The sequence below is a fragment of the Oncorhynchus gorbuscha genome, linkage group LG23, assembly GCF_021184085.1.
Source record: "Oncorhynchus gorbuscha isolate QuinsamMale2020 ecotype Even-year linkage group LG23, OgorEven_v1.0, whole genome shotgun sequence".
Classification (NCBI taxonomy): domain Eukaryota; kingdom Metazoa; phylum Chordata; class Actinopteri; order Salmoniformes; family Salmonidae; genus Oncorhynchus; species Oncorhynchus gorbuscha.
Genome location: NC_060195.1, coordinates 13,892,933 through 13,918,018, shown reverse-complemented (window position 1 = coordinate 13,918,018; position 25,086 = coordinate 13,892,933). Strand labels below are relative to the sequence as shown.

General features: G+C 45.1%; 1 protein-coding gene across 1 annotated transcript in view; it reads left to right on the top strand.

Moving 5' to 3' along the window:
- Positions 1 to 25,086, top strand: part of LOC124011137 (ephrin-B1-like) — a 209,548-nt gene that overhangs the window by 170,438 nt on the left and 14,024 nt on the right. Inside the window, exons 3-4 of the mRNA XM_046324199.1 lie at positions 743 to 835; positions 17,188 to 17,322. Of these exons, the coding sequence (XP_046180155.1) occupies positions 743 to 835; positions 17,188 to 17,322 (228 nt within the window). The remainder of the gene's footprint in view (positions 1 to 742; positions 836 to 17,187; positions 17,323 to 25,086) is intronic.

The following is a 25,086-nucleotide window of genomic DNA, read 5'->3' as shown; positions in this document are numbered from 1 at the left end:
CTGCCTATTGATAAGAGGACAGCTGACCTCCAATGGAGGATAATACATGGAGCTATAGCCACTAACATGCATCTGGTAGACCTGGACCCTACTGTTGGGGAGGGGTGTCCATTCTGTGCTGAGTCTGAATCTCTGGCACATCTGTTTTTACTGTGTCCCAGGTTGGTTGGGATGATTCAACTGATCACTGATTGGTTCTCAACGTTGGGAGAGGTTTTCTCTTCCCAACTGTATATATTTGGGCCAAAGTACAGGTTCAGTCAAAAGGGTGTAGTTGTGTTGCTTAATTTTGTGTTAGAGGCAGCAAAATGAGCGATATGGAAGACCCGAAAGAACAGCATTCGGGGACAGAGGTCTGTGGATGTGGTGGGAATGCTGGAGGGAATGTTGGCAGTGAGACTGAGGGTTGAGTTTGCCTATTATAAACTTGTCAACAATATCGATCTGTTTTTGAGTATATGGGGTATTCAGAGGCTGTTGTGTGTAGTTACTGTGGAGGAGGAATTGGAGTTGTGTTTTTAATTGATGTGTAACTGTGGTTTTGTATGAGTATTTATTGTGTGGTGGGCCCCCAGACCCAATAAAGAGTATTTAAAACTCAAACTCTCTCTCTCTCTCTCTCTCTCTCTCTCTCTCTCTCTCTCTCTCTCTCTCTCTCTCTCTCTCTCTCTCTCTCTCTCTCTCTCTCTCTCTCTCTCTCTCTCTCTCTCTCTCTCTCTCTCTCTCTCTCTCTCTCTCTCAGCCACATCCAATGGTTCAGTCGAAGGCCTGGAGAACAGAGAGGGAGGAGTCTGTAAGACCAAGGCCATGAAAGTGGTTATGAAGGTCGGACAAGGTAAACAAACAAATGCCTTCATTGGTTGATTACTCTGACAACAAACAATACACACGTGTTTCTCCACGTGTTGCACTCTAAACTCTCCTACATGTGTTCACTCTAAACATTCCCCTCTCCTTAAGGTTTTATTTGCAGTACTGTAGACACTAACCGAGTTTAGGCCTGGCGCACACAGTTCTTCACGTCTATGTAAAACCCCAGTGCCCTAACAGTGTGTATCCCAGTGCCCTAACAGTGTGTATCCCAGTGCCCTAACAGTGTATCCCAGTGCCCTAACAGTGTGTATCCCAGTGCCCTAACAGTGTGTATCCCAGTGCCCTAACAGTGTGTATCTCAGTGCCCTAACAGTGTGTATCCCAGTGCCCTAACAGTGTGTATCCCAGTGCCCTAACAGTATGTATCCCAGTGCCCTAACAGTATGTATCCCAGTGCCCTAACAGTATGTATCCCAGTGCCCTAACAGTATGTATCCCAGTGCCCTAACAGTATGTATCCCAGTGCCCTAACAGTATGTATCCCAGTGCCCTAACAGTATGTATCCCAGTGCCCTAACAGTATGTATCCCAGTGCCCTAACAGTATGTATCCCAGTGCCCTAACAGTATGTATCCCAGTGCCCTAACAGTATGTATCCCAGTGCCCTAACAGTATGTATCCCAGTACCCTAACAGTATGTATCCCAGTGCCCTAACAGTGTGTATCCCAGTGCCCTAACAGTGTGTATCCCAGTGCCCTAACAGTGTGTATCCCAGTGCCCTAACAGTGTGTATCCCAGTGCCCTAACAGTATGTATGTATCCCAGTGCCCTAACAGTGTGTATCCCAGTGCCCTAACAGTATGTATCCCAGTGCCCTAACAGTATGTATCCCAGTGCCCTAACAGTATGTATCCCAGTGCCCTAACAGTGTGTATCCCAGTGCCCTAACAGTGTGTATCCCAGTGCCCTAACAGTGTGTATCCCAGTGCCCTAACAGTGTGTATCCCAGTGCCCTTAAAGTATGTATCCCAGTGCCCTAACAGTATGTATCCCAGTGCCCTAACAGTATGTATCCCAGTGCCCTAACAGTATGTATCCCAGTGCCCTAACAGTATGTATCCCAGTGCCCTAACAGTATGTATCCCAGTGCCCTAACAGTATGTATCCCAGTGCCCTAACAGTATGTATCCCAGTGCCCTAACAGTATGTACCCCAGTGCCCTAACAGTGTGTATCCCAGTGCCCTTAAAGTATGTATCCCAGTGCCCTAACAGTATGTACCCCAGTGCCCTAACAGTGTGTATCAGTGTGTAACCTTGAGGATAACTGTATTGGTGTACATGGTCACAGTGACTTCACTGAATCATTCTGACACAGCACAGGCCTTAGCATCTTAGCATGCAAATACCCTCATACATTATTCATATCGTGTGTGTCTGTGCATGTGTGTGTGTGCACGTGTGTGCGTGTGTGTGTGTGACCTCTGTGTGAGGCAGAAAGCAGTGCAGTAGAAGTACAGATTCTATCCTCCCTCCTGTTCAGAGGTCTATGACAGGATGTCGCTGTGAATATTTAAAACGGCACACACACACACACACACACACACACACACACACACACACACACACACACACACACACACACACACACACACACACACACACACACACACACACACACACACACACACACACACACACACACACACACACACACACACACACACACACACACACACACACCCTCCTGCTGGTGGCCTTTCGTATCGTCTGTCTTGCGAAGGAAGGGAAATGTCAGCACATTCAGTGTAGAAGTGGGTCCCAAGATGAGAGAGAACACTCTACTGCACATGCTCAGTCTGCCAAACGCCACTTCAGATGCGATCAGCCCTGAGCGAATCAGATTGGCTGTAGCCTCTGTAGACTATAACACACTCTCATGTTCAAACAGTCTATTATGAATCAGCCAAAACATAGCAAGGTAGCGCTCACTACTGCTGCAAAGCGTAATTACACTACTGCTATCATTATAAAGAGGATGGAGAAAAGGAGGTGGAGAGAAGGGGAGGAGGAGGAGGAGGAGGAGAGAAGGGGAGGAGGAGAGAAGGGGAGGAGGAGGAGGAGGGGAGAAGAGGAGGAGGAGAGAAGGGGAGGAGGAGGAGAGAAGGGGAGGGAGGAGGAGGAGGAGGAGGAGGAGGAGAGAAGGGGAGGAGGTGGATAAGGGGAGGAAGTGAATAAGAAGAGAAGGAGGAGGAGGAGGAGGAGGAGAGAAGGGGAGGAGGAGGAGAGAAGGGGAGGAGGAGGAGAGAAGGGGAGGAGGTGGAGAAGGAGAGGATGTGGAGGAGGAGAGAAGGGGAGGAGGAGGAGGAGAGAAGGGGAGAAGGTTGAGGAGGAGAGAAGGGGAGGAGGAGGAGGAGAGAAGTGGAGGAGGAGGAGGAGAGAAGGGGAGGAGGTGGAGGAGGAGAGAAGGGGAGGAGGAGGAGGAGGAGGAGGAGAGAAGGGGAGGAGGTGGAGGAGGAGAGAAGGGGAAGAGGAGGAGGAGGAGAGAAGAGGAGGAGGAGGAGGAGGAGGAGAGAAGGGGAGGAGGAGGAGGAGGAGAGAAGGGGAGGAGGAGGAGGAGGAGAATAGGGGAGGAGGAGGAGGAGGAGGAGGAGAGAGGAGGGAGGTGGGGAGGAGGAGGAGAGAAGTGGAGGAGGTGGAGGAGGATGAGAAGGGGAGGAGGAGGAGGAGGAGGAGGAGAGAAGGGGAGGAGGAGGAGGAGGAAGGGGAGGAGGTGTTGGAGGGGAGAAGTGGAGGAGGTAGAGGATGGGAGGATTAGAGAAGTGGAGGAGGAGAGAAGGGGAGGTGGAGGAGGGGAGGAGTAGAGAAGGGGAGGAGGAAAGAAGGGGAGGTGGAGGTGGTGGAGGAAGGGAGAAGGGGAGGGAAAGGAGGAGGGGAGAAGGGTAGGAGGTGGAGAAAGGGGAGGAGGAGAGAAGTGGAGGGGAGGAGAAGGAGGTGGAGTAGGAGGTAAAGAATCAGATATAGACTAAGTAGACACCACCCACTATGTTGAGTAGTATGAATGCTCTCCCCTCTCTTCTTTTCCTCCCCCCTGACTATGTTGAGTAGTATGAATGCTCTCCCCTCTCTTCTTTTCCTCCCCCTGACTATGTTGAGTAGTATGAATGCTCTCCCCTCTCTTCTTTTCCTCCCCCCTGGCTCTCGCTTAATTCAATTTCAATTTAAGGGCTTTATTTATCTCACTCTATCTCTCTCTGTCTATTCCTCTCTCTCAGCCAGACTACACACCCCTCTGTCTCTGTCTTTGCCAAACCATAGAGGAAATCAAGTGATTGGCTGTTAGGTGCCTTCCCTTTAGTCAGCACGCCACACATACACACACGGTCCAGTTCAGCCTTAGGGGGAGATACAGTTAGACATGATCGTTTAGATTGATCTGATAGTCTCTCCGTCTGCCAACCCTGCCCTCCTAAATCAAATGCATTTATATAGCCCTTCTTACATCAGCTGTTATCTCAAAGTGCTGTACAAAAACCATGTCTAAAACCCCAAACATCAAGCAATGCTGGTGTAGAAGCACGGTGGCTAGGAAAAACTCCCTAGAAAGGCCAAAACCTAGGAAGAAACCTAGAGAGGAACCAGGATATGACGGGTGGCCAGTTCTCTTCTGGCTGTGCCGGGTGGAGATTATAACAGAACATGGCCAAGATGTTCATAGATGACCAGCATGGTCAAATAATAATAATCACAGTAGTTGTCTAGGGTGCAGCAAGTCAGCACCTCAGGAGTAAATGTCAGTTGGCTATTCATAGCCGATCATAGCCGTAAACACACACACACACACACACACACACACACACACACACACACACACACACACACACACACACACACACACACACACACACACACACACACACACACACACACACACACACACACACACACACACACACACACACACACACACACACACACACACACACACACACACACACACACACACACACATCCCTCATGAAACCATCAGTGGAAAGACTAATATTTACCTCTGAAAGATTTCAAAGATTTTGGAGCCAAGAGCATGACATGACCACAGTTAGAGAGATAACAAACTGTTCCCTCTACAACAGTTAGAGATATAACCAACTGTTCCCTCTACAACAGATAGAGATACAACCAACTGTTCCCTCTACAACAGTTAGAGAGATAACAAACTGTTCCCTCTACAACAGTTAGAGATATAACCAACTGTTCCCTCTACAACAGTTAGAGATATAACCAACTGTTCCCTCTACAACAGTTAGAGATACAACCAACTGTTCCCTATACAACAATTAGAGAGATAGCCAACTGTTCCCTCTACAACAGTTAGAGAGATAACCAACTGTTCCCTCTACAACAGTTAGAGAGATAACCAACTGTTCCCTCTACAACAGTTAGAGAGATAACCAACTGTTCCCTCTACAACAGTTAGAGAGATAACCAACTGTTCCCTCTACAACAGTTAGAGAGATAACCAACTGTTCCCTCTACAACAGTTAGGGAGATAACCAACTGTTCCCTCTACAACAGTTAGAGAGATAACCAACTGTTCCCTCTACAACAGTTAGGGAGATAACCAACTGTTCCCTCTACAACAGTTAGGGAGATAACCAACTGTTCCCTCTACAACAGTTAGGGAGATAACCAACTGTTCCCTCTACAACAGTTAGAGAGATAGCCAACTGTTCCCTCTACAACAGTTAGAGAGACAGCCAACTGTTCCCTCTACAACAGTTAGCGATACAACCAACTGTTCCCTCTACAACAGTTAGAGAGATAACCAACTGTTCCCTCTACAACAGTTAGAGATACAACCAACTGTTCCCTCTACAACAGTTAGAGATACAACCAACTGTTCCCTCTACAACAGTTAGAGAGATAACCAACTGTTCCCTCTACAACATTTAGATAGATAACCAACTGTTCCCTCTACAACAGTTAGAGATACAACCAACTGTTCCCTCTACAACAGTTAGAGATACAACCAACTGTTCCCTCTACAACAGTTAGAGAGATAGCCAACTGTTCCATCTACAACAGTTAGAGAGATAACCAACTGTTCCCTCTACAACAGTTAGAGATACAACCAACTGTTCCCTCTACAACAGTTAGAGAGATAACCAACTGTTCCCTCTACAACAGTTAGAGAGATAACCAACTGTTCCCTCTACAACAGTTAGAGAGATAACCAACTGTTCCCTCTACAACAGTTAGAGATATAACCAACTGTTCCCTCTACATACGTAGAATGTATGCACACATGACTGTAAGTCGCTTTGGATAAAAGCGTCTGCTAAATGGCATATATTATTATTATTATTACAACAGTTAGAGATATAACCAACTGTTCCCTCTACAACAGTTAGAGATATAACCAACTGTTCCCTCTACAACAGTTAGAGATATAACCAACTGTTCCCTCTACAACAGATAGAGATACAACCAACTGTTCCCTCTACAACAGTTAGAGATATAACCAACTGTTCCCTCTACAACAGTTAGAGATACAACCAACTGTTCCCTCTACAACAGTTAGAGAGATAACCAACTGTTCCCTCTACAACAGTTAGAGAGATAACCAACTGTTCCCTCTACAACAGTTAGAGATATAACCAACTGTTCCCTCTACAACAGTTAGAGATATAACCAACTGTTCCCTCTACAACAGTTAGAGATACAACCAACTGTTCCCTATACAACAGTTAGAGAGATAGCCAACTGTTCCCTCTACAACAGTTAGAGAGATAACCAACTGTTCCCTCTACAACAGTTAGAGATAACCAACTGTTCCCTCTACAACAGTTAGAGAGATAACCAACTGTTCCCTCTACAACAGTTAGAGAGATAACCAACTGTTCCCTCTACAACAGTTAGAGAGATAACCAACTGTTCCCTCTACAACAGTTAGAGATACAACCAACTGTTCCCTCTACAACAGTTAGAGAGATAACCAACTGTTCCCTCTACAACAGTTAGAGAGATAACCAACTGTTCCCTCTACAACAGTTAGAGATACAACCAACTGTTCCCTCTACAATAGTTAGAGAGATAACCAACTGTTCCCTCTACAACAGTTAGAGATAACCAACTGTTCCCTCTACAACAGTTAGAGAGATAACCAACTGTTCCCTCTACAACAGTTAGAGAGATAACCAACTGTTCCCTCTACAACAGTTAGAGATACAACCAACTGTTCCCTCTACAACAGTTAGAGAGATAACCAACTGTTCCCTCTACAACAGTTAGAGAGATAACCAACTGTTCCCTCTACAACAGTTAGAGAGATAACCAACTGTTCCCTCTACAACAGTTAGAGATATAACCAACTGTTCCCTCTACATACGTAGAATGTAACACATGACTGTAAGTGCTTTGGATCGTCTGCTAAATGGCATATATTATTATTATTATTACAACAGTTAGAGATATAACCAACTGTTCCCTCTACAACAGTTAGAGATATAACCAACTGTTCCCTCTACAACAGTTAGAGATATAACCAACTGTTCCCTCTACAACAGATAGAGATACAACCAACTGTTCCCTCTACAACAGTTAGAGATATAACCAACTGTTCCCTCTACAACAGTTAGAGATACAACCAACTGTTCCCTCTACAACAGTTAGAGAGATAACCAACTGTTCCCTCTACAACAGTTAGAGAGATAACCAACTGTTCCCTCTACAACAGTTAGAGATATAACCAACTGTTCCCTCTACAACAGTTAGAGATATAACCAACTGTTCCCTCTACAACAGATAGAGATACAACCAACTGTTCCCTCTACAACAGTTAGAGAGATAACAAACTGTTCCCTCTACAACAGTTAGAGATATAACCAACTGTTCCCTCTACAACAGTTAGATATAACCAACTGTTCCCTCTACAACAGTTAGAGATAACCAACTGTTCCCTATACAACAGTTAGAGAGATAGCCAACTGTTCCCTCTACAACAGTTAGAGAGATAACCAACTGTTCCCTCTACAACAGTTAGAGAGATAACCAACTGTTCCCTCTACAACAGTTAGAGAGATAACCAACTGTTCCCTCTACAACAGTTAGAGAGATAACCAACTGTTCCCTCTACAACAGTTAGAGAGATAACCAACTGTTCCCTCTACAACAGTTAGAGATACAACCAACTGTTCCCTCTACAACAGTTAGAGAGATAACCAACTGTTCCCTCTACAACAGTTAGAGAGATAACCAACTGTTCCCTCTACAACAGTTAGAGATACAACCAACTGTTCCCTCTACAATAGTTAGAGAGATAGCCAACTGTTCCCTCTACAACAGTTAGAGAGATAGCCAACTGTTCCCTCTACAACAGTTAGAGAGATAACCAACTGTTCCCTCTACAACAGTTAGAGAGATAACCAACTGTTCCCTCTACAACAGTTAGAGATACAACCAACTGTTCCCTCTACAACAGTTAGAGATATAACCAACTGTTCCCTCTACAACAGTTAGAGATATAACCAACTGTTCCCTCTACAACAGTTAGAGATACAACCAACTGTTCCCTATACAACAATTAGAGAGATAGCCAACTGTTCCCTCTACAACAGTTAGAGAGATAACCAACTGTTCCCTCTACAACAGTTAGAGAGATAACCAACTGTTCCCTCTACAACAGTTAGAGAGATAACCAACTGTTCCCTCTACAACAGTTAGAGAGATAACCAACTGTTCCCTCTACAACAGTTAGAGAGATAACCAACTGTTCCCTCTACAACAGTTAGGGAGATAACCAACTGTTCCCTCTACAACAGTTAGAGAGATAACCAACTGTTCCCTCTACAACAGTTAGGGAGATAACCAACTGTTCCCTCTACAACAGTTAGGGAGATAACCAACTGTTCCCTCTACAACAGTTAGGAGATAACCAACTGTTCCCTCTACAACAGTTAGAGAGATAGCCAACTGTTCCCTCTACAACAGTTAGAGAGACAGCCAACTGTTCCCTCTACAACAGTTAGCGATACAACCAACTGTTCCCTCTACAACAGTTAGAGATAACCAACTGTTCCCTCTACAACAGTTAGAGATACAACCAACTGTTCCCTCTACAACAGTTAGAGATACAACCAACTGTTCCCTCTACAACAGTTAGAGAGATAACCAACTGTTCCCTCTACAACATTTAGATAGATAACCAACTGTTCCCTCTACAACAGTTAGAGATACAACCAACTGTTCCCTCTACAACAGTTAGAGATACAACCAACTGTTCCCTCTACAACAGTTAGAGAGATAGCCAACTGTTCCATCTACAACAGTTAGAGAGATAACCAACTGTTCCCTCTACAACAGTTAGAGATACAACCAACTGTTCCCTCTACAACAGTTAGAGAGATAACCAACTGTTCCCTCTACAACAGTTAGAGAGATAACCAACTGTTCCCTCTACAACAGTTAGAGAGATAACCAACTGTTCCCTCTACAACAGTTAGAGATATAACCAACTGTTCCCTCTACATACGTAGAATGTATGCACACATGACTGTAAGTCGCTTTGGATAAAAGCGTCTGCTAAATGGCATATATTATTATTATTATTACAACAGTTAGAGATATAACCAACTGTTCCCTCTACAACAGTTAGAGATATAACCAACTGTTCCCTCTACAACAGATAGAGATACAACCAACTGTTCCCTCTACAACAGTTAGAGATATAACCAACTGTTCCCTCTACAACAGTTAGAGATACAACCAACTGTTCCCTCTACAACAGTTAGAGAGATAACCAACTGTTCCCTCTACAACAGTTAGAGAGATAGCCAACTGTTCCCTCTACAACAGTTAGAGATATAACCAACTGTTCCCTCTACAACAGTTAGAGATATAACCAACTGTTCCCTCTACAACAGATAGAGATACAACCAACTGTTCCCTCTACAACAGTTAGAGAGATAACAAACTGTTCCCTCTACAACAGTTAGAGATATAACCAACTGTTCCCTCTACAACAGTTAGAGATATAACCAACTGTTCCCTCTACAACAGTTAGAGATACAACCAACTGTTCCCTATACAACAGTTAGAGAGATAGCCAACTGTTCCCTCTACAACAGTTAGAGAGATAACCAACTGTTCCCTCTACAACAGTTAGAGAGATAACCAACTGTTCCCTCTACAACAGTTAGAGAGATAACCAACTGTTCCCTCTACAACAGTTAGAGAGATAACCAACTGTTCCCTCTACAACAGTTAGAGAGATAACCAACTGTTCCCTCTACAACAGTTAGAGATACAACCAACTGTTCCCTCTACAACAGTTAGAGAGATAACCAACTGTTCCCTCTACAACAGTTAGAGAGATAACCAACTGTTCCCTCTACAACAGTTAGAGATACAACCAACTGTTCCCTCTACAACAGTTAGAGAGATAGCCAACTGTTCCCTCTACAACAGTTAGAGAGATAGCCAACTGTTCCCTCTACAACAGTTAGAGAGATAACCAACTGTTCCCTCTACAACAGTTAGAGAGATAACCAACTGTTCCCTCTACAACAGTTAGAGATACAACCAACTGTTCCCTCTACAATAGTTAGAGAGATAGCCAACTGTTCCCTCTACAACAGTTAGAGAGATAGCCAACTGTTCCCTCTACAACAGTTAGAGAGATAACCAACTGTTCCCTCTACAACAGTTAGAGAGATAACCAACTGTTCCCTCTACAACAGTTAGAGATATAACCAACTGTTCCCTCTACAACAGTTAGAGATACAACCAACTGTTCCCTATACAACAGTTAGAGAGATAGCCAACTGTTCCCTCTACAACAGTTAGAGAGATAACCAACTGTTCCCTCTACAACAGTTAGAGAGATAACCAACTGTTCCCTCTACAACAGTTAGGGAGATAACCAACTGTTCCCTCTACAACAGTTAGAGAGATAACCAACTGTTCCCTCTACAACAGTTAGGGAGATAACCAACTGTTCCCTCTACAACAGTTAGGGAGATAACCAACTGTTCCCTCTACAACAGTTAGAGAGATAGCCAACTGTTCCCTCTACAACAGTTAGAGAGACAGCCAACTGTTCCCTCTACAACAGTTAGCGATACAACCAACTGTTCCCTCTACAACAGTTAGAGAGATAACCAACTGTTCCCTCTACAACAGTTAGAGATACAACCAACTGTTCCCTCTACAACAGTTAGAGATACAACCAACTGTTCCCTCTACAACAGTTAGAGAGATAACCAACTGTTCCCTCTACAACATTTAGATAGATAACCAACTGTTCCCTCTACAACAGTTAGAGATACAACCAACTGTTCCCTCTACAACAGTTAGAGATACAACCAACTGTTCCCTCTACAACAGTTAGAGAGATAGCCAACTGTTCCATCTACAACAGTTAGAGAGATAACCAACTGTTCCCTCTACAACAGTTAGAGATACAACCAACTGTTCCCTCTACAACAGTTAGAGATACAACCAACTGTTCCCTCTACAACAGTTAGAGAGATAACCAACTGTTCCCTCTACAACAGTTAGAGAGATAACCAACTGTTCCCTCTACAACAGTTAGAGAGATAACCAACTGTTCCCTCTACAACAGTTAGAGATATAACCAACTGTTCCCTCTACATACGTAGAATGTATGCACACATGACTGTAAGTCGCTTTGGATAAAAGCGTCTGCTAAATGGCATATATTATTATTATTATTACAACAGTTAGAGATATAACCAACTGTTCCCTCTACAACAGTTAGAGATATAACCAACTGTTCCCTCTACAACAGTTAGAGATATAACCAACTGTTCCCTCTACAACAGATAGAGATACAACCAACTGTTCCCTCTACAACAGTTAGAGATATAACCAACTGTTCCCTCTACAACAGTTAGAGATACAACCAACTGTTCCCTCTACAACAGTTAGAGAGATAACCAACTGTTCCCTCTACAACAGTTAGAGAGATAACCAACTGTTCCCTCTACAACAGTTAGAGATATAACCAACTGTTCCCTCTACAACAGTTAGAGATACAACCAACTGTTCCCTATACAACAGTTAGAGAGATAGCCAACTGTTCCCTCTACAACAGTTAGAGAGATAACCAACTGTTCCCTCTACAACAGTTAGAGAGATAACCAACTGTTCCCTCTACAACAGTTAGAGAGATAACCAACTGTTCCCTCTACAACAGTTAGAGAGATAACCAACTGTTCCCTCTACAACAGTTAGAGAGATAACCAACTGTTCCCTCTACAACAGTTAGAGATACAACCAACTGTTCCCTCTACAACAGTTAGAGAGATAACCAACTGTTCCCTCTACAACAGTTAGAGAGATAACCAACTGTTCCCTCTACAACAGTTAGAGATACAACCAACTGTTCCCTCTACAATAGTTAGAGAGATAGCCAACTGTTCCCTCTACAACAGTTAGAGAGATAGCCAACTGTTCCCTCTACAACAGTTAGAGAGATAACCAACTGTTCCCTCTACAACAGTTAGAGAGATAACCAACTGTTCCCTCTACAACAGTTAGAGATACAACCAACTGTTCCCTCTACAACAGTTAGAGATATAACCAACTGTTCCCTCTACAACAGTTAGAGATATAACCAACTGTTCCCTCTACAACAGTTAGAGATACAACCAACTGTTCCCTATACAACAATTAGAGAGATAGCCAACTGTTCCCTCTACAACAGTTAGAGAGATAACCAACTGTTCCCTCTACAACAGTTAGAGAGATAACCAACTGTTCCCTCTACAACAGTTAGAGAGATAACCAACTGTTCCCTCTACAACAGTTAGAGAGATAACCAACTGTTCCCTCTACAACAGTTAGAGAGATAACCAACTGTTCCCTCTACAACAGTTAGGGAGATAACCAACTGTTCCCTCTACAACAGTTAGAGAGATAACCAACTGTTCCCTCTACAACAGTTAGGAGATAACCAACTGTTCCCTCTACAACAGTTAGGGAGATAACCAACTGTTCCCTCTACAACAGTTAGGGAGATAACCAACTGTTCCCTCTACAACAGTTAGAGAGATAGCCAACTGTTCCCTCTACAACAGTTAGAGAGACAGCCAACTGTTCCCTCTACAACAGTTAGCGATACAACCAACTGTTCCCTCTACAACAGTTAGAGAGATAACCAACTGTTCCCTCTACAACAGTTAGAGATACAACCAACTGTTCCCTCTACAACAGTTAGAGATACAACCAACTGTTCCCTCTACAACAGTTAGAGAGATAACCAACTGTTCCCTCTACAACATTTAGATAGATAACCAACTGTTCCCTCTACAACAGTTAGAGATACAACCAACTGTTCCCTCTACAACAGTTAGAGATACAACCAACTGTTCCCTCTACAACAGTTAGAGAGATAGCCAACTGTTCCATCTACAACAGTTAGAGAGATAACCAACTGTTCCCTCTACAACAGTTAGAGATACAACCAACTGTTCCCTCTACAACAGTTAGAGAGATAACCAACTGTTCCCTCTACAACAGTTAGAGAGATAACCAACTGTTCCCTCTACAACAGTTAGAGAGATAACCAACTGTTCCCTCTACAACAGTTAGAGATATAACCAACTGTTCCCTCTACATACGTAGAATGTATGCACACATGACTGTAAGTCGCTTTGGATAAAAGCGTCTGCTAAATGGCATATATTATTATTATTATTACAACAGTTAGAGATATAACCAACTGTTCCCTCTACAACAGTTAGAGATATAACCAACTGTTCCCTCTACAACAGTTAGAGATATAACCAACTGTTCCCTCTACAACAGATAGAGATACAACCAACTGTTCCCTCTACAACAGTTAGAGATATAACCAACTGTTCCCTCTACAACAGTTAGAGATACAACCAACTGTTCCCTCTACAACAGTTAGAGAGATAACCAACTGTTCCCTCTACAACAGTTAGAGAGATAACCAACTGTTCCCTCTACAACAGTTAGAGATATAACCAACTGTTCCCTCTACAACAGTTAGAGATATAACCAACTGTTCCCTCTACAACAGATAGAGATACAACCAACTGTTCCCTCTACAACAGTTAGAGAGATAACAAACTGTTCCCTCTACAACAGTTAGAGATATAACCAACTGTTCCCTCTACAACAGTTAGAGATATAACCAACTGTTCCCTCTACAACAGTTAGAGATACAACCAACTGTTCCCTATACAACAGTTAGAGAGATAGCCAACTGTTCCCTCTACAACAGTTAGAGAGATAACCAACTGTTCCCTCTACAACAGTTAGAGAGATAACCAACTGTTCCCTCTACAACAGTTAGAGAGATAACCAACTGTTCCCTCTACAACAGTTAGAGAGATAACCAACTGTTCCCTCTACAACAGTTAGAGAGATAACCAACTGTTCCCTCTACAACAGTTAGAGATACAACCAACTGTTCCCTCTACAACAGTTAGAGAGATAACCAACTGTTCCCTCTACAACAGTTAGAGAGATAACCAACTGTTCCCTCTACAACAGTTAGAGATACAACCAACTGTTCCCTCTACAATAGTTAGAGAGATAGCCAACTGTTCCCTCTACAACAGTTAGAGAGATAGCCAACTGTTCCCTCTACAACAGTTAGAGAGATAACCAACTGTTCCCTCTACAACAGTTAGAGAGATAACCAACTGTTCCCTCTACAACAGTTAGAGATACAACCAACTGTTCCCTCTACAACAGTTAGAGATATAACCAACTGTTCCCTCTACAACAGTTAGAGATATAACCAACTGTTCCCTCTACAACAGTTAGAGATACAACCAACTGTTCCCTATACAACAATTAGAGAGATAGCCAACTGTTCCCTCTACAACAGTTAGAGAGATAACCAACTGTTCCCTCTACAACAGTTAGAGAGATAACCAACTGTTCCCTCTACAACAGTTAGAGAGATAACCAACTGTTCCCTCTACAACAGTTAGAGAGATAACCAACTGTTCCCTCTACAACAGTTAGAGAGATAACCAACTGTTCCCTCTACAACAGTTAGGGAGATAACCAACTGTTCCCTCTACAACAGTTAGAGAGATAACCAACTGTTCCCTCTACAACAGTTAGGGAGATAACCAACTGTTCCCTCTACAACAGTTAGGGAGATAACCAACTGTTCCCTCTACAACAGTTAGGGAGATAACCAACTGTTCCCTCTACAACAGTTAGAGAGATAGCCAACTGTTCCCTCTACAACAGTTAGAGAGACAGCCAACTGTTCCCTCTACAACAGTTAGCGATACAACCAACTGTTCCCTCTACAACAGTTAGAGAGATAACCAACTGTTCCCTCTACAACAGTTAGAGATACAACCAACTGTTCCCTCTACAACAGTTAGAGATACAACCAACTGTTCCCTCTACAACAGTTAGAGAGATAACCAACTGTTCCCTCTACAACATTTAGATAGATAACCAACTGTTCCCTCTACAACAGTTAGAGATACAACCAACTGTTCCCTCTACAACAGTTAGAGATACAACCAACTGTTCCCTCTACAACAGTTAGAGAGATAGCCAACTGTTCCATCTACAACAGTTAGAGAGATAACCAACTGTTCCCTCTACAACAGTTAGAGATACAACCAACTGTTCCCTCTACAACAGTTAGAGAGATAACCAACTGTTCCCTCTACAACAGTTAGAGAGATAACCAACTGTTCCCTCTACAACAGTTAGAGAGATAACCAACTGTTCCCTCTACAACAGTTAGAGATATAACCAACTGTTCCCTCTACATACGTAGAATGTATGCACACATGACTGTAAGTCGCTTTGGATAAAAGCGTCTGCTAAATGGCATATATTATTATTATTATTACAACAGTTAGAGATATAACCAACTGTTCCCTCTACAACAGTTAGAGATATAACCAACTGTTCCCTCTACAACAGATAGAGATACAACCAACTGTTCCCTCTACAACAGTTAGAGATATAACCAACTGTTCCCTCTACAACAGTTAGAGATACAACCAACTGTTCCCTCTACAACAGTTAGAGAGATAACCAACTGTTCCCTCTACAACAGTTAGAGAGATAGCCAACTGTTCCCTCTACAACAGTTAGAGATATAACCAACTGTTCCCTCTACAACAGTTAGAGATATAACCAACTGTTCCCTCTACAACAGATAGAGATACAACCAACTGTTCCCTCTACAACAGTTAGAGAGATAACAAACTGTTCCCTCTACAACAGTTAGAGATATAACCAACTGTTCCCTCTACAACAGTTAGAGATATAACCAACTGTTCCCTCTACAACAGTTAGAGATACAACCAACTGTTCCCTATACAACAGTTAGAGAGATAGCCAACTGTTCCCTCTACAACAGTTAGAGAGATAACCAACTGTTCCCTCTACAACAGTTAGAGAGATAACCAACTGTTCCCTCTACAACAGTTAGAGAGATAACCAACTGTTCCCTCTACAACAGTTAGAGAGATAACCAACTGTTCCCTCTACAACAGTTAGAGATACAACCAACTGTTCCCTCTACAACAGTTAGAGAGATAACCAACTGTTCCCTCTACAACAGTTAGAGAGATAACCAACTGTTCCCTCTACAACAGTTAGAGATACAACCAACTGTTCCCTCTACAACAGTTAGAGAGATAGCCAACTGTTCCCTCTACAACAGTTAGAGAGATAGCCAACTGTTCCCTCTACAACAGTTAGAGAGATAACCAACTGTTCCCTCTACAACAGTTAGAGAGATAACCAACTGTTCCCTCTACAACAGTTAGAGATACAACCAACTGTTCCCTCTACAACAGTTAGAGATAAAAAACAACTTTCTTTTCTACAAACACAATTTTCTTCAGAGCTGACATCTTCTCAAACATCTTCTCTCCCCTCTCCCCCATCTCATCTTCTCTCCTCTCCAATCCAATCCTCTCCTCTCTTCTCCTCAGCAGTAACGTTAAAGCCATAAGTATAAATAAGACATATTATGGGCTTTTACAGATATGAATAATGAATTACAATAAAAAAGTAATATTTAACTGTCTTAACCTCATTCTGCCATGTCAGTGTGTTCGGTCCCGTACATTGCTGAGTGGGTGTCTGTGTACTGCTGAGTGGGTGTCTGTGTGTGCTGATTGTGTGTATGTGTGTGTGCCCACTCTCTCTACCGTGTGTGTGTGTGTGTGTGTGTGTGTGTGTGTGTGTGTGTGTGTGTGTGTGTGTGTGTGTGTGTGTGTGTGTGTGTGTGTGTGTGTGTGTGTGTGTGTGTGTGTGTGTGTGTGTGTGTGTGTGTGTGTGTGTGTGTCTCACTATCATACAGAGATATTTAGCACGGTGTCCTATGTTTCAGACCCCAACACTGTTCTACCAGACCCTGTATTACCAGAAGAACCCGAGAGAGGGAAGGACAACGCTCTGGGAGGAGACTTCAGTCCTAGCCCTGAGGACAACCAGCTGCCTGAAGCAGGAGAGCCGGGCAACACTGGTGAGATAACAACCCTAACCCCTTTAGAACCTGACAGAACCCAAAGGAACCTAAAAGAACAAAAATAACTTTAAGAATGTAGAACCCATGGACATGGACAGGGAAAGAGACAAGGGAGAGAGAGAAGAGAGAAGTGTGGACAGGAGAGAGAAGTGTGGACAGGGAGAGAGAGAGAGAGAGAGAGAGAGAGAGAGAGAGAGAGAGAGAGAGAGAGAGAGAGAGAGAGAGAGAGAGAGAGAGAGAGAGAGAGAGAGAGAGAGAGAGAGAGAGAGAGAGAGAGAGAGAGAGAGAGAGAGAGAGAGAGAGAGAGAGAGAGAGAGAGAGTGTGGACAGGCAGAGAGAGAAGTGTGGACAGGGAGAGAAAGAGAGAGAGAGAGAGAAGTGTGGACAGGGAGAGAGAGAGAGAGAGGTGTAGAGAGAGAGAGAGAGAGAGAGAGAGAGAGAGAGAGAGAGAGAGAGAGAGAGAGAGAGAGAGAGAGAGAGAGAGAGAGAGAGAGAGAGAGAGAGAGAGAGAAGTGTGGACAGGGAGAGGGAGAGAGAAATCTGGACAGGGAGAGAGATGAGAGAATGAGAGAGAAGTGTGGACAGGGAGAGAGACGAGAGAATGAGAGAGAAGTCTGGACAGGGAGAGAGAAGAGAGAAGTGTGGACAGGGAGAGACACGAGAGAATGAGAGAGAAGTCTGGACAGGGAGAGAGAAGAGAGAAGTGTGGACAGGAGAGAGTTGAGAGAATGAGAGAGAAGTCTGGACAGGGAGAGAGAGGAGAGAAGTCTGGACAGGGAGAGAGAGAGAGAAGTCTGGACAGGGAGAGAGAGAAGAGAGAAGTGTGGACAGGGAGAGAGAAGAGAGAAGTCTGGACAGGGAGAGAGAAAAGAGAAGGAGAGATAAGTCTGGACAGGGAGAGAGAGGAGAGAGAGAGAGAAGTCTGGACAGGGAGAGAGAGAAGAGAGAAGTGTGGACAGGGAGAGAGAGAAGAGAGAAGTGTGGACAGGGAGAGAGAGAAGAGAGAAGGTTGGACAGGGAGAGAGAAGAGAGAAGGAGAGAGAAGTCTGGACAGGGAGAGAGAGGAGAGAGAGAGAAGTCTGAACAGGGAGAGAGAGAAGAGAGAAGTGTGGACAGGGAGAGAGAGGAGAGAGAGAGAAGTGTGGACAGGAGAGAGAGCGAGAGAATGAGAGAGAAGTCTGGACAGGGAGAGAGAGGAGAGAAGTGTGGACAGGGAGAGAGAAGAGAGAGAGAAGGAGAGAGAAATCTGGACAGGGAGAGAGAGAGAGAAGGAGAGAGAAATATGGACAGTTAGAGAGAGAGGCGAGAGAAGGGGAGAGAAGTGTGGACAGTTAGAGAGAGAGAAGGAGAGAGAAGTCTGGACAGTTAGAGAGAGAAGTCTGGACAGGGAGAGAGAGACGAGAGAAGGAGAGAGAAGTCTGGACAGGGAGAGAGAGAGAGAAGGAGAGAGAAGTCTGGACAGTTAGAGAGAGAGAGAGAGAAGGAGAGAGAAGTCTGGACAGTTAGAGAGAGAGAGAGAGAAGTCTGGACAGGGAGAGAGAGATGAGAGAGAGAAGGAGAGAGAATTCTGGACAGTTAGAGAGAGAAGTCTGGACAGGGAGAGAGAGACGAGAGAAGGAGAGAGAAGTCTGGACAGTTAGAGAGAGAGAGAGAAGTCTGGACAGTTAGAGAGAGAGACGAGAGAAGGGGAGAGAAGTCTGGACAGTTAGAGAGAGAGGCGAGAGAAGGAGAGAGAAGTCTGGACAGTTAGAGAGAGAGACGAGAGAAGGGGAGAGAAGTCTGGACAGTTAGAGAGAGAGGCGAGAGAAGGAGAGAGAAGTCTGGACAGTTAGAGAGAGAGACGAGAGAGAGAGAGAAGGAGAGAGAAGTGTGGACAGTTAGAGCGAGAGAGAAGGAGAGAGAAGTGTGGACAGTTAGAGAGAGAGAGAGGAGAGAGAAGTCTGGACAGTTAGAGTGAGAAGTCTGGACAGGGAGAGAGAGAGACAAGAGAAGGGGAGAGAAGTCTGGACAGTTAGAGAGAGAGACGAGAGAAGGGGAGAGAAGTTTGGACAGTTAGAGAGAGAGGCGAGAGAAGGAGAGAGAAGTCTGGACAGTTAGAGAGAGAGACGAGAGAAGGGGAGAGAAGTTTGGACAGTTAGAGAGAAGGAGAGAGAAGTCTGGACAGTTAGAGAGAGAGACGAGAGAGAGAGAGAAGGAGAGAGAAGTGTGGACAGTTAGAGCGAGAGAGAGGAGAGAGAAGTCTGGACAGTTAGAGAGAGAAGTCTGGACAGGGAGAGAGAGAGACAAGAGAAGGGGAGAGAAGTCTGGACAGTTAGAGAGAGAGGCGAGAGAAGGAGAGAGAAGTCTGGACAGTTAGAGAGAGAGGCGAGAGAAGGGGAGAGAAGTCTGGACCGTTAGAGAGAGAGACGAGAGAAGGGGAGAGAAGTCTGGACAGTTAGAGAGAGAGGCGAGAGAAGGAGAGAGAAGTGTGGACAGTTAGAGAGAGAGAAGGAGAGAGAAGTCTGGACAGTTAGAGAGAGAAGTCTGGACAGGGAGAGAGAGACGAGAGAAGGAGAGAGAAGTCTGGACAGGGAGAGAGAGAGAGAGAAGGAGAGAGAAGTCTGGACAGTTAGAGAGAGAGAGAGAGAAGTCTGGACAGGGAGAGAGAGATGAGAGAGAGAAGGAGAGAGAAGTCTGGACATTTAGAGAGAGAAGTCTGGACAGGGAGAGAGAGACGAGAGAAGGAGAGAGAAGTCTGGACAGTTAGAGAGAGAGACGAGAGAAGGGGAGAGAAGTCTGGACAGTTAGAGAGAGAGACGAGAGAAGGGGAGAGAAGTCTGGACAGTTAGAGAGAGAGACGAGAGAAGGGGAGAGAAGTCTGGACAGTTAGAGAGAGAGGCGAGAGAAGGAGAGAGAAGTCTGGACAGTTAGAGAGAGAGAAGGAGAGAGAAGTCTGGACAGTTAGAGAGAGAAGTCTGGACAGGGAGAGTGAGACGAGAGAAGGAGAGAGAAGTCTGGACAGGAGAGAGAGAGAGAGAGAAGGAGAGAGACGTCTGGACAGTTAGAGAGAGAGAGAAGTCTGGACAGGAGAGAGAGAGACAAGAGAAGGAGAGAGAAGTCTGGACAGTTAGAGAGAGAAGTCTGGACAGTTAGAGAGAGAGACGAGAGAAGGAGAGAGAAGTCTGGACAGAGAGAGAGAGAGAGAAGGAGAGAGACGTCTGGACAGTTAGAGAGAGAGAAGTCTGGACAGTTAGAGAGACGAGAGAGAGAGAGATGTGTGGACAGAGAGAGAGAGAGAGAGAGAGAGAGAGAGAGAGAGAGAGAGAGAGAGAGAGAGAGAGAGAGAGAGAGAGAGAGAGAGAGAGAGAGAGAGAGAGAGAGAGAGAAGTGTGGACAGGGGGAGAGAGAGGGAGAGAGAGGGAGAGAGAGGGAGAGAGAGGGAGAGAGAGAGAGAGAGAGAGAGAGAGAGAGAGAGAGAGAGAGAGAGAGAGAGAGAGAGAGAGAGAGAGAGAGAGAGAGAGAGAAGTGCAGACAGTGAGAGAGTGACTGAGAGAGATTTCTGGCAGTAGCTGCTAATACATGGAAATATAAATGCAACATGTAAAGTGTTGGTCCCATGTTTCATGATCTGAAACAGCCTGTAGCACAAGGCCAGCAGCATACACACTGCATCCCACTGCTGGCTGGCTTCTGAAGCTAAGCAGGGCTGGTCTCTGGATGGGAGACCAGATGCTGCTGGAAGTGGTGCCGGAGGTACCCTTTCCTCTGGTGTAAATAAATATCCCAATTCCCCATGGCAGTGATTGGGGACATTACCCTGTGTAGGGTGCCGTCTTTCGGATGGGTGTCCTGACTCTCTGTGGTCACTAAAGATCCCATGGCACTTATCTTAAGAGTAGTGGTGTTAACCCTGGTGTCCTGGCTAAATTCCCAGTCTGGCCCTCATACCATCACGGCCCCCTAATCATCCCTAGCTTATAATTGGCTCATTAATCCCCCTCCTCTCCCCTGTAACTATTCCCTAGGTTGTTGCTGTAAATGAGAATGTGTTCTCAGTCAACTTACCTGGTAAAATACGGTTTTAAAAGAGATCCCAGACATTTTCCATACTTACAAAAAGCTTATTTCTCTGAAATGTTGTGCACAAATTTGTTTTCATCCCGGTTAGTAAACATTTCTTCTTTGCCAAGAGAATCCAGCCACCTGACAGGTGTGACATATTGAGAAGCTGATTAAACAGCATGATCATTACAGAGGAGCACCTTGGACTGGCGACAATGAAAGGCCACTCTAAAATGTGCAGTTTTGTCACACAACGCAATGCCACAGATGCCTCAAGTTGTGAAGGAGCATGCAATTGACATGCTGACTGCAGGAATGTCCACCAGAGCTGTTGCCAGATAATTTAATATTAATTATTCTACCATAAGCCACCTCCAACTTTTTTAGAGAATTTGGCAGTAGGTCCAACCAGCCTCACAACCACATCGTCGTGTTAGTAAGCGTTTTGCTGTTGTCAACGTTGTGAACAGAGTGCCCCATGGTGGCGGTGGGGTTATGGTATGGGAAAACATAAGCTACGGACAACGAACACAATTGCCTCTTATCGATTGCAATTTGAGTGCACAGAAATGGCGAGATCCTGAGGGCCATCGTGAGAACCATTTATTTTCTCCGTTACCAACAGATGTCTGTACAGTGCATTCAGCAAGTATTCAGACCCCTTCACTTTTTCCACATTTGGTTACGGTACAGCCTTATTCTAAAATGTATTAAATTGTTTTTGGTTTTTATGGAGGCCACTGTGTTCTTGCGGATCTTCAATGCTGCAGACATTTTTTGGTACCCTTCCCCAGATCTGTGCCTTGACACAATTCTGTCTCAGAGCGCTACGGACAATTCCTTTGACCTCATGGCTTGGTTTTTGCTCTGACATGCACTGTCAACGGTGGGACCTTATATAGACAGGTGTGCCTTTCCAAATCATGTCCAATCAAATGAATTTACCACAGGTGGACTCCAATCAAGTTGTAGAAACATCTCAAGAATGATCAATGGAAACAGGATGCACTTGAGCTCAATTTCAAGTCTCATAGCAAAGGGTCAGAATGCATACAGTGACAAGAAACAGTATGTGAACCCTTTGGAATTACCTGGATTTCTGCCCAAATTGGCCATAAAATTAGATCTGATCTTCATCTAAGTCACAACAGTAGACAAACACAGTCTTCTTAAACTAATAACACAAAAAATTATACGTTTTCATGTCTTCATTGAACACGCTGTGTAAACATTCATAGTGCTGGGTGGGAATTTTATGTGAACCCTTGGATTTTATAACTGGTTGACCCTCCTTTGGCAGCAATAACCTCAACCAAACGTTTTCTGTAGTTGCGGAAGAATTTTGGACCATTCCTTTACAATACTGTTTCAGTTCAGCAATATTCTTGGGATGTCTGGTATGAACTGCTCTCTTGAGGTCATGTAACAGCATCTTAATCGGGTTGAGGTCAGGACTCTGACTGGGCCACTCCAGAAGGTCAGGACTCTGACTGGGCCACTCCAGAAGGTCAGGACTCTGACTGGGCCACTCCAGAAGGTCAGGACTCTGACTGGGCCACTCCAGAAGGTCAGGACTCTGACTGGGCCACTCCAGAAGGTCAGGACTCTGACTGGGCCACTCCAGAAGGTCAGGACTCTGACTGGGCCACTCCAGAAGGTCAGGACTCTGACTGGGCCACTCCAGAAGGCGTATTTTCTTCTGTTGAAGCAATTCTGTTGTTGATTTACTTCTACGTTTTGGGTCGTTGTCGTGTTGCATCACCCAACTTCTGTTGAGCTTCAATTGGCGGACAGATGGCCTTACATTCTCCTGCAATTAATTTTTACTTCTATGATTGCAAGCTGTCCAGGCCCAGGAAGCAGCAAAGCAGCCCCAAACCATGATGCTCCCTCCACCATACTTTACAGTTGGGATGAGGTTTTGATGTTGGTGTGCTGTGCCTTTTTTTCTCCACACATAGTGTTGTGTTTCCTTCCAAACAACTCAAATTTAGTTTCATCTGTCCACAGAATATTTTGCCAGTAGCGCTGTGGAACATCAAGATGCTCTTTTGCGAACTTCAGACGTTCAACAATATTTATATTGGACAGCAGTGGCTTCTTCCGTGATGTCCTCCCATGAACACCATTCTTGTTTAGTGTTTTATGTATCGTAGACTCGTCAACAGAGATGTTAGCATGTTCCAGAGATTTCTGTAAGTCTTTAGCTGACACGCTAAGATTCTTCTTAACCCTGTGGAGTTTTCTGCACTGTGCTCTGGCAGTCATCTTTGCAAGATGGCCACTCCAGCAACAGTGCTGAATGTTCTCCATTCATAGACAAAGGCTTTTAGAGATTCTTTCGTAACCCTTTCCAGCTTTATGCAAGTCAACAGTCCTTAATCTTGTGTCTTCTGAGATCTCTTTTGTTCGAGGTATGGTTCACATCAGGCAATGCTTCTTGTGAATAGCAAACTCAAATTTTGTGAGTGTTTGTTATAGGACAGGGCAGCTCTAACAGCATCTCCAATCTCGTCTCAATGATTGTACTCCAGGTTAGCAGACTCCTGACTCCAATTAGCTTTTGGAGGAGTCTGTTTTTACCTTGTAAATATGGGGTATTGTCTGTAGATTGATGAGGATAAAATATTTTTTTTATCAATTTGAAAATAAGGCAACAAAATGTGGAGGGTCTGAATACTTTCCTAATGCATTTATTCTCAGTCATGTGAAATCCACAAATTATAATGAATTGATTTAAATTCCTCATATCAACTGTAACCCAGTCACTCTCTTTCCATTAACCCTCCTTCCCTCCCCTCATCTAATCCCTCCTCCCCGTCACCACCTCACTCCCCCCCCCCTCCCCATCCCCACTTCACCCCCTCTCCTCCCCATCCCCCTCACCCCCTCTCCCCCATCACCACCTCACTCCCCCCTCCCCTCCCCATCCCCACTTCACCCCTCTCCTCCCCATCCCCCTCACCCCTCTCCCCCATCACCACCTCACCCCTCTCCTCCCCATACCCCCTCACCCCCTCATCACCACCCTCATCCCCCTCCTCCCCATCCCCACCTTACCCCCTCTCCTCCCCATCCCCATCCCCCCATCAACCCTCTCCTCTCCATCCCTCTCACCCCCTCTCCTCCCCACCCCCCTCAACCCTCTCCTCTCCATCCCCCCTCACCCCCTCTCCTCCCCATTACCACCTCATCCCCCTCTCCCTCTCCATTACCACCTCATCCCCTCTCCTCCCCATTACCACCTCATCCCCCTCTCCTCCCCATAACCACCTCATCCCCCTCTCCTCCCCATCACCACCTCATCCCCTCTCCTCCCCATCACCACCTCATCCCCCCTCCTCCCCATCACCACCTCATCCCCTCTCCTCCCCATCACCACCTCATCCCCCCTCTCCTCCCCATTACCACCTCATCCCCTCTCCTCCCCATAACCACCTCATCCCCCTCTCCTCCCCATCACCACCTCATCCCCCTCTCCTCCCCATCACCACCTCATCCCCCTCTCCGCCCCATCACCACCTCATCCCCCTCCTCCCCATCACCACCTCATCCTCCTCCCCATCACCACCTCATCCCCCTCTCCTCCCCATTACCACCTCACCCCCCTCCTCCCCATCACCACCTCATCCCTCTCTCCTCCCCATCACCACCTCATCCCTCTCCTCCCCATCACCACCTCATCCCCCTCTCCTCCCCATTACCACCTCATCCCCCCTC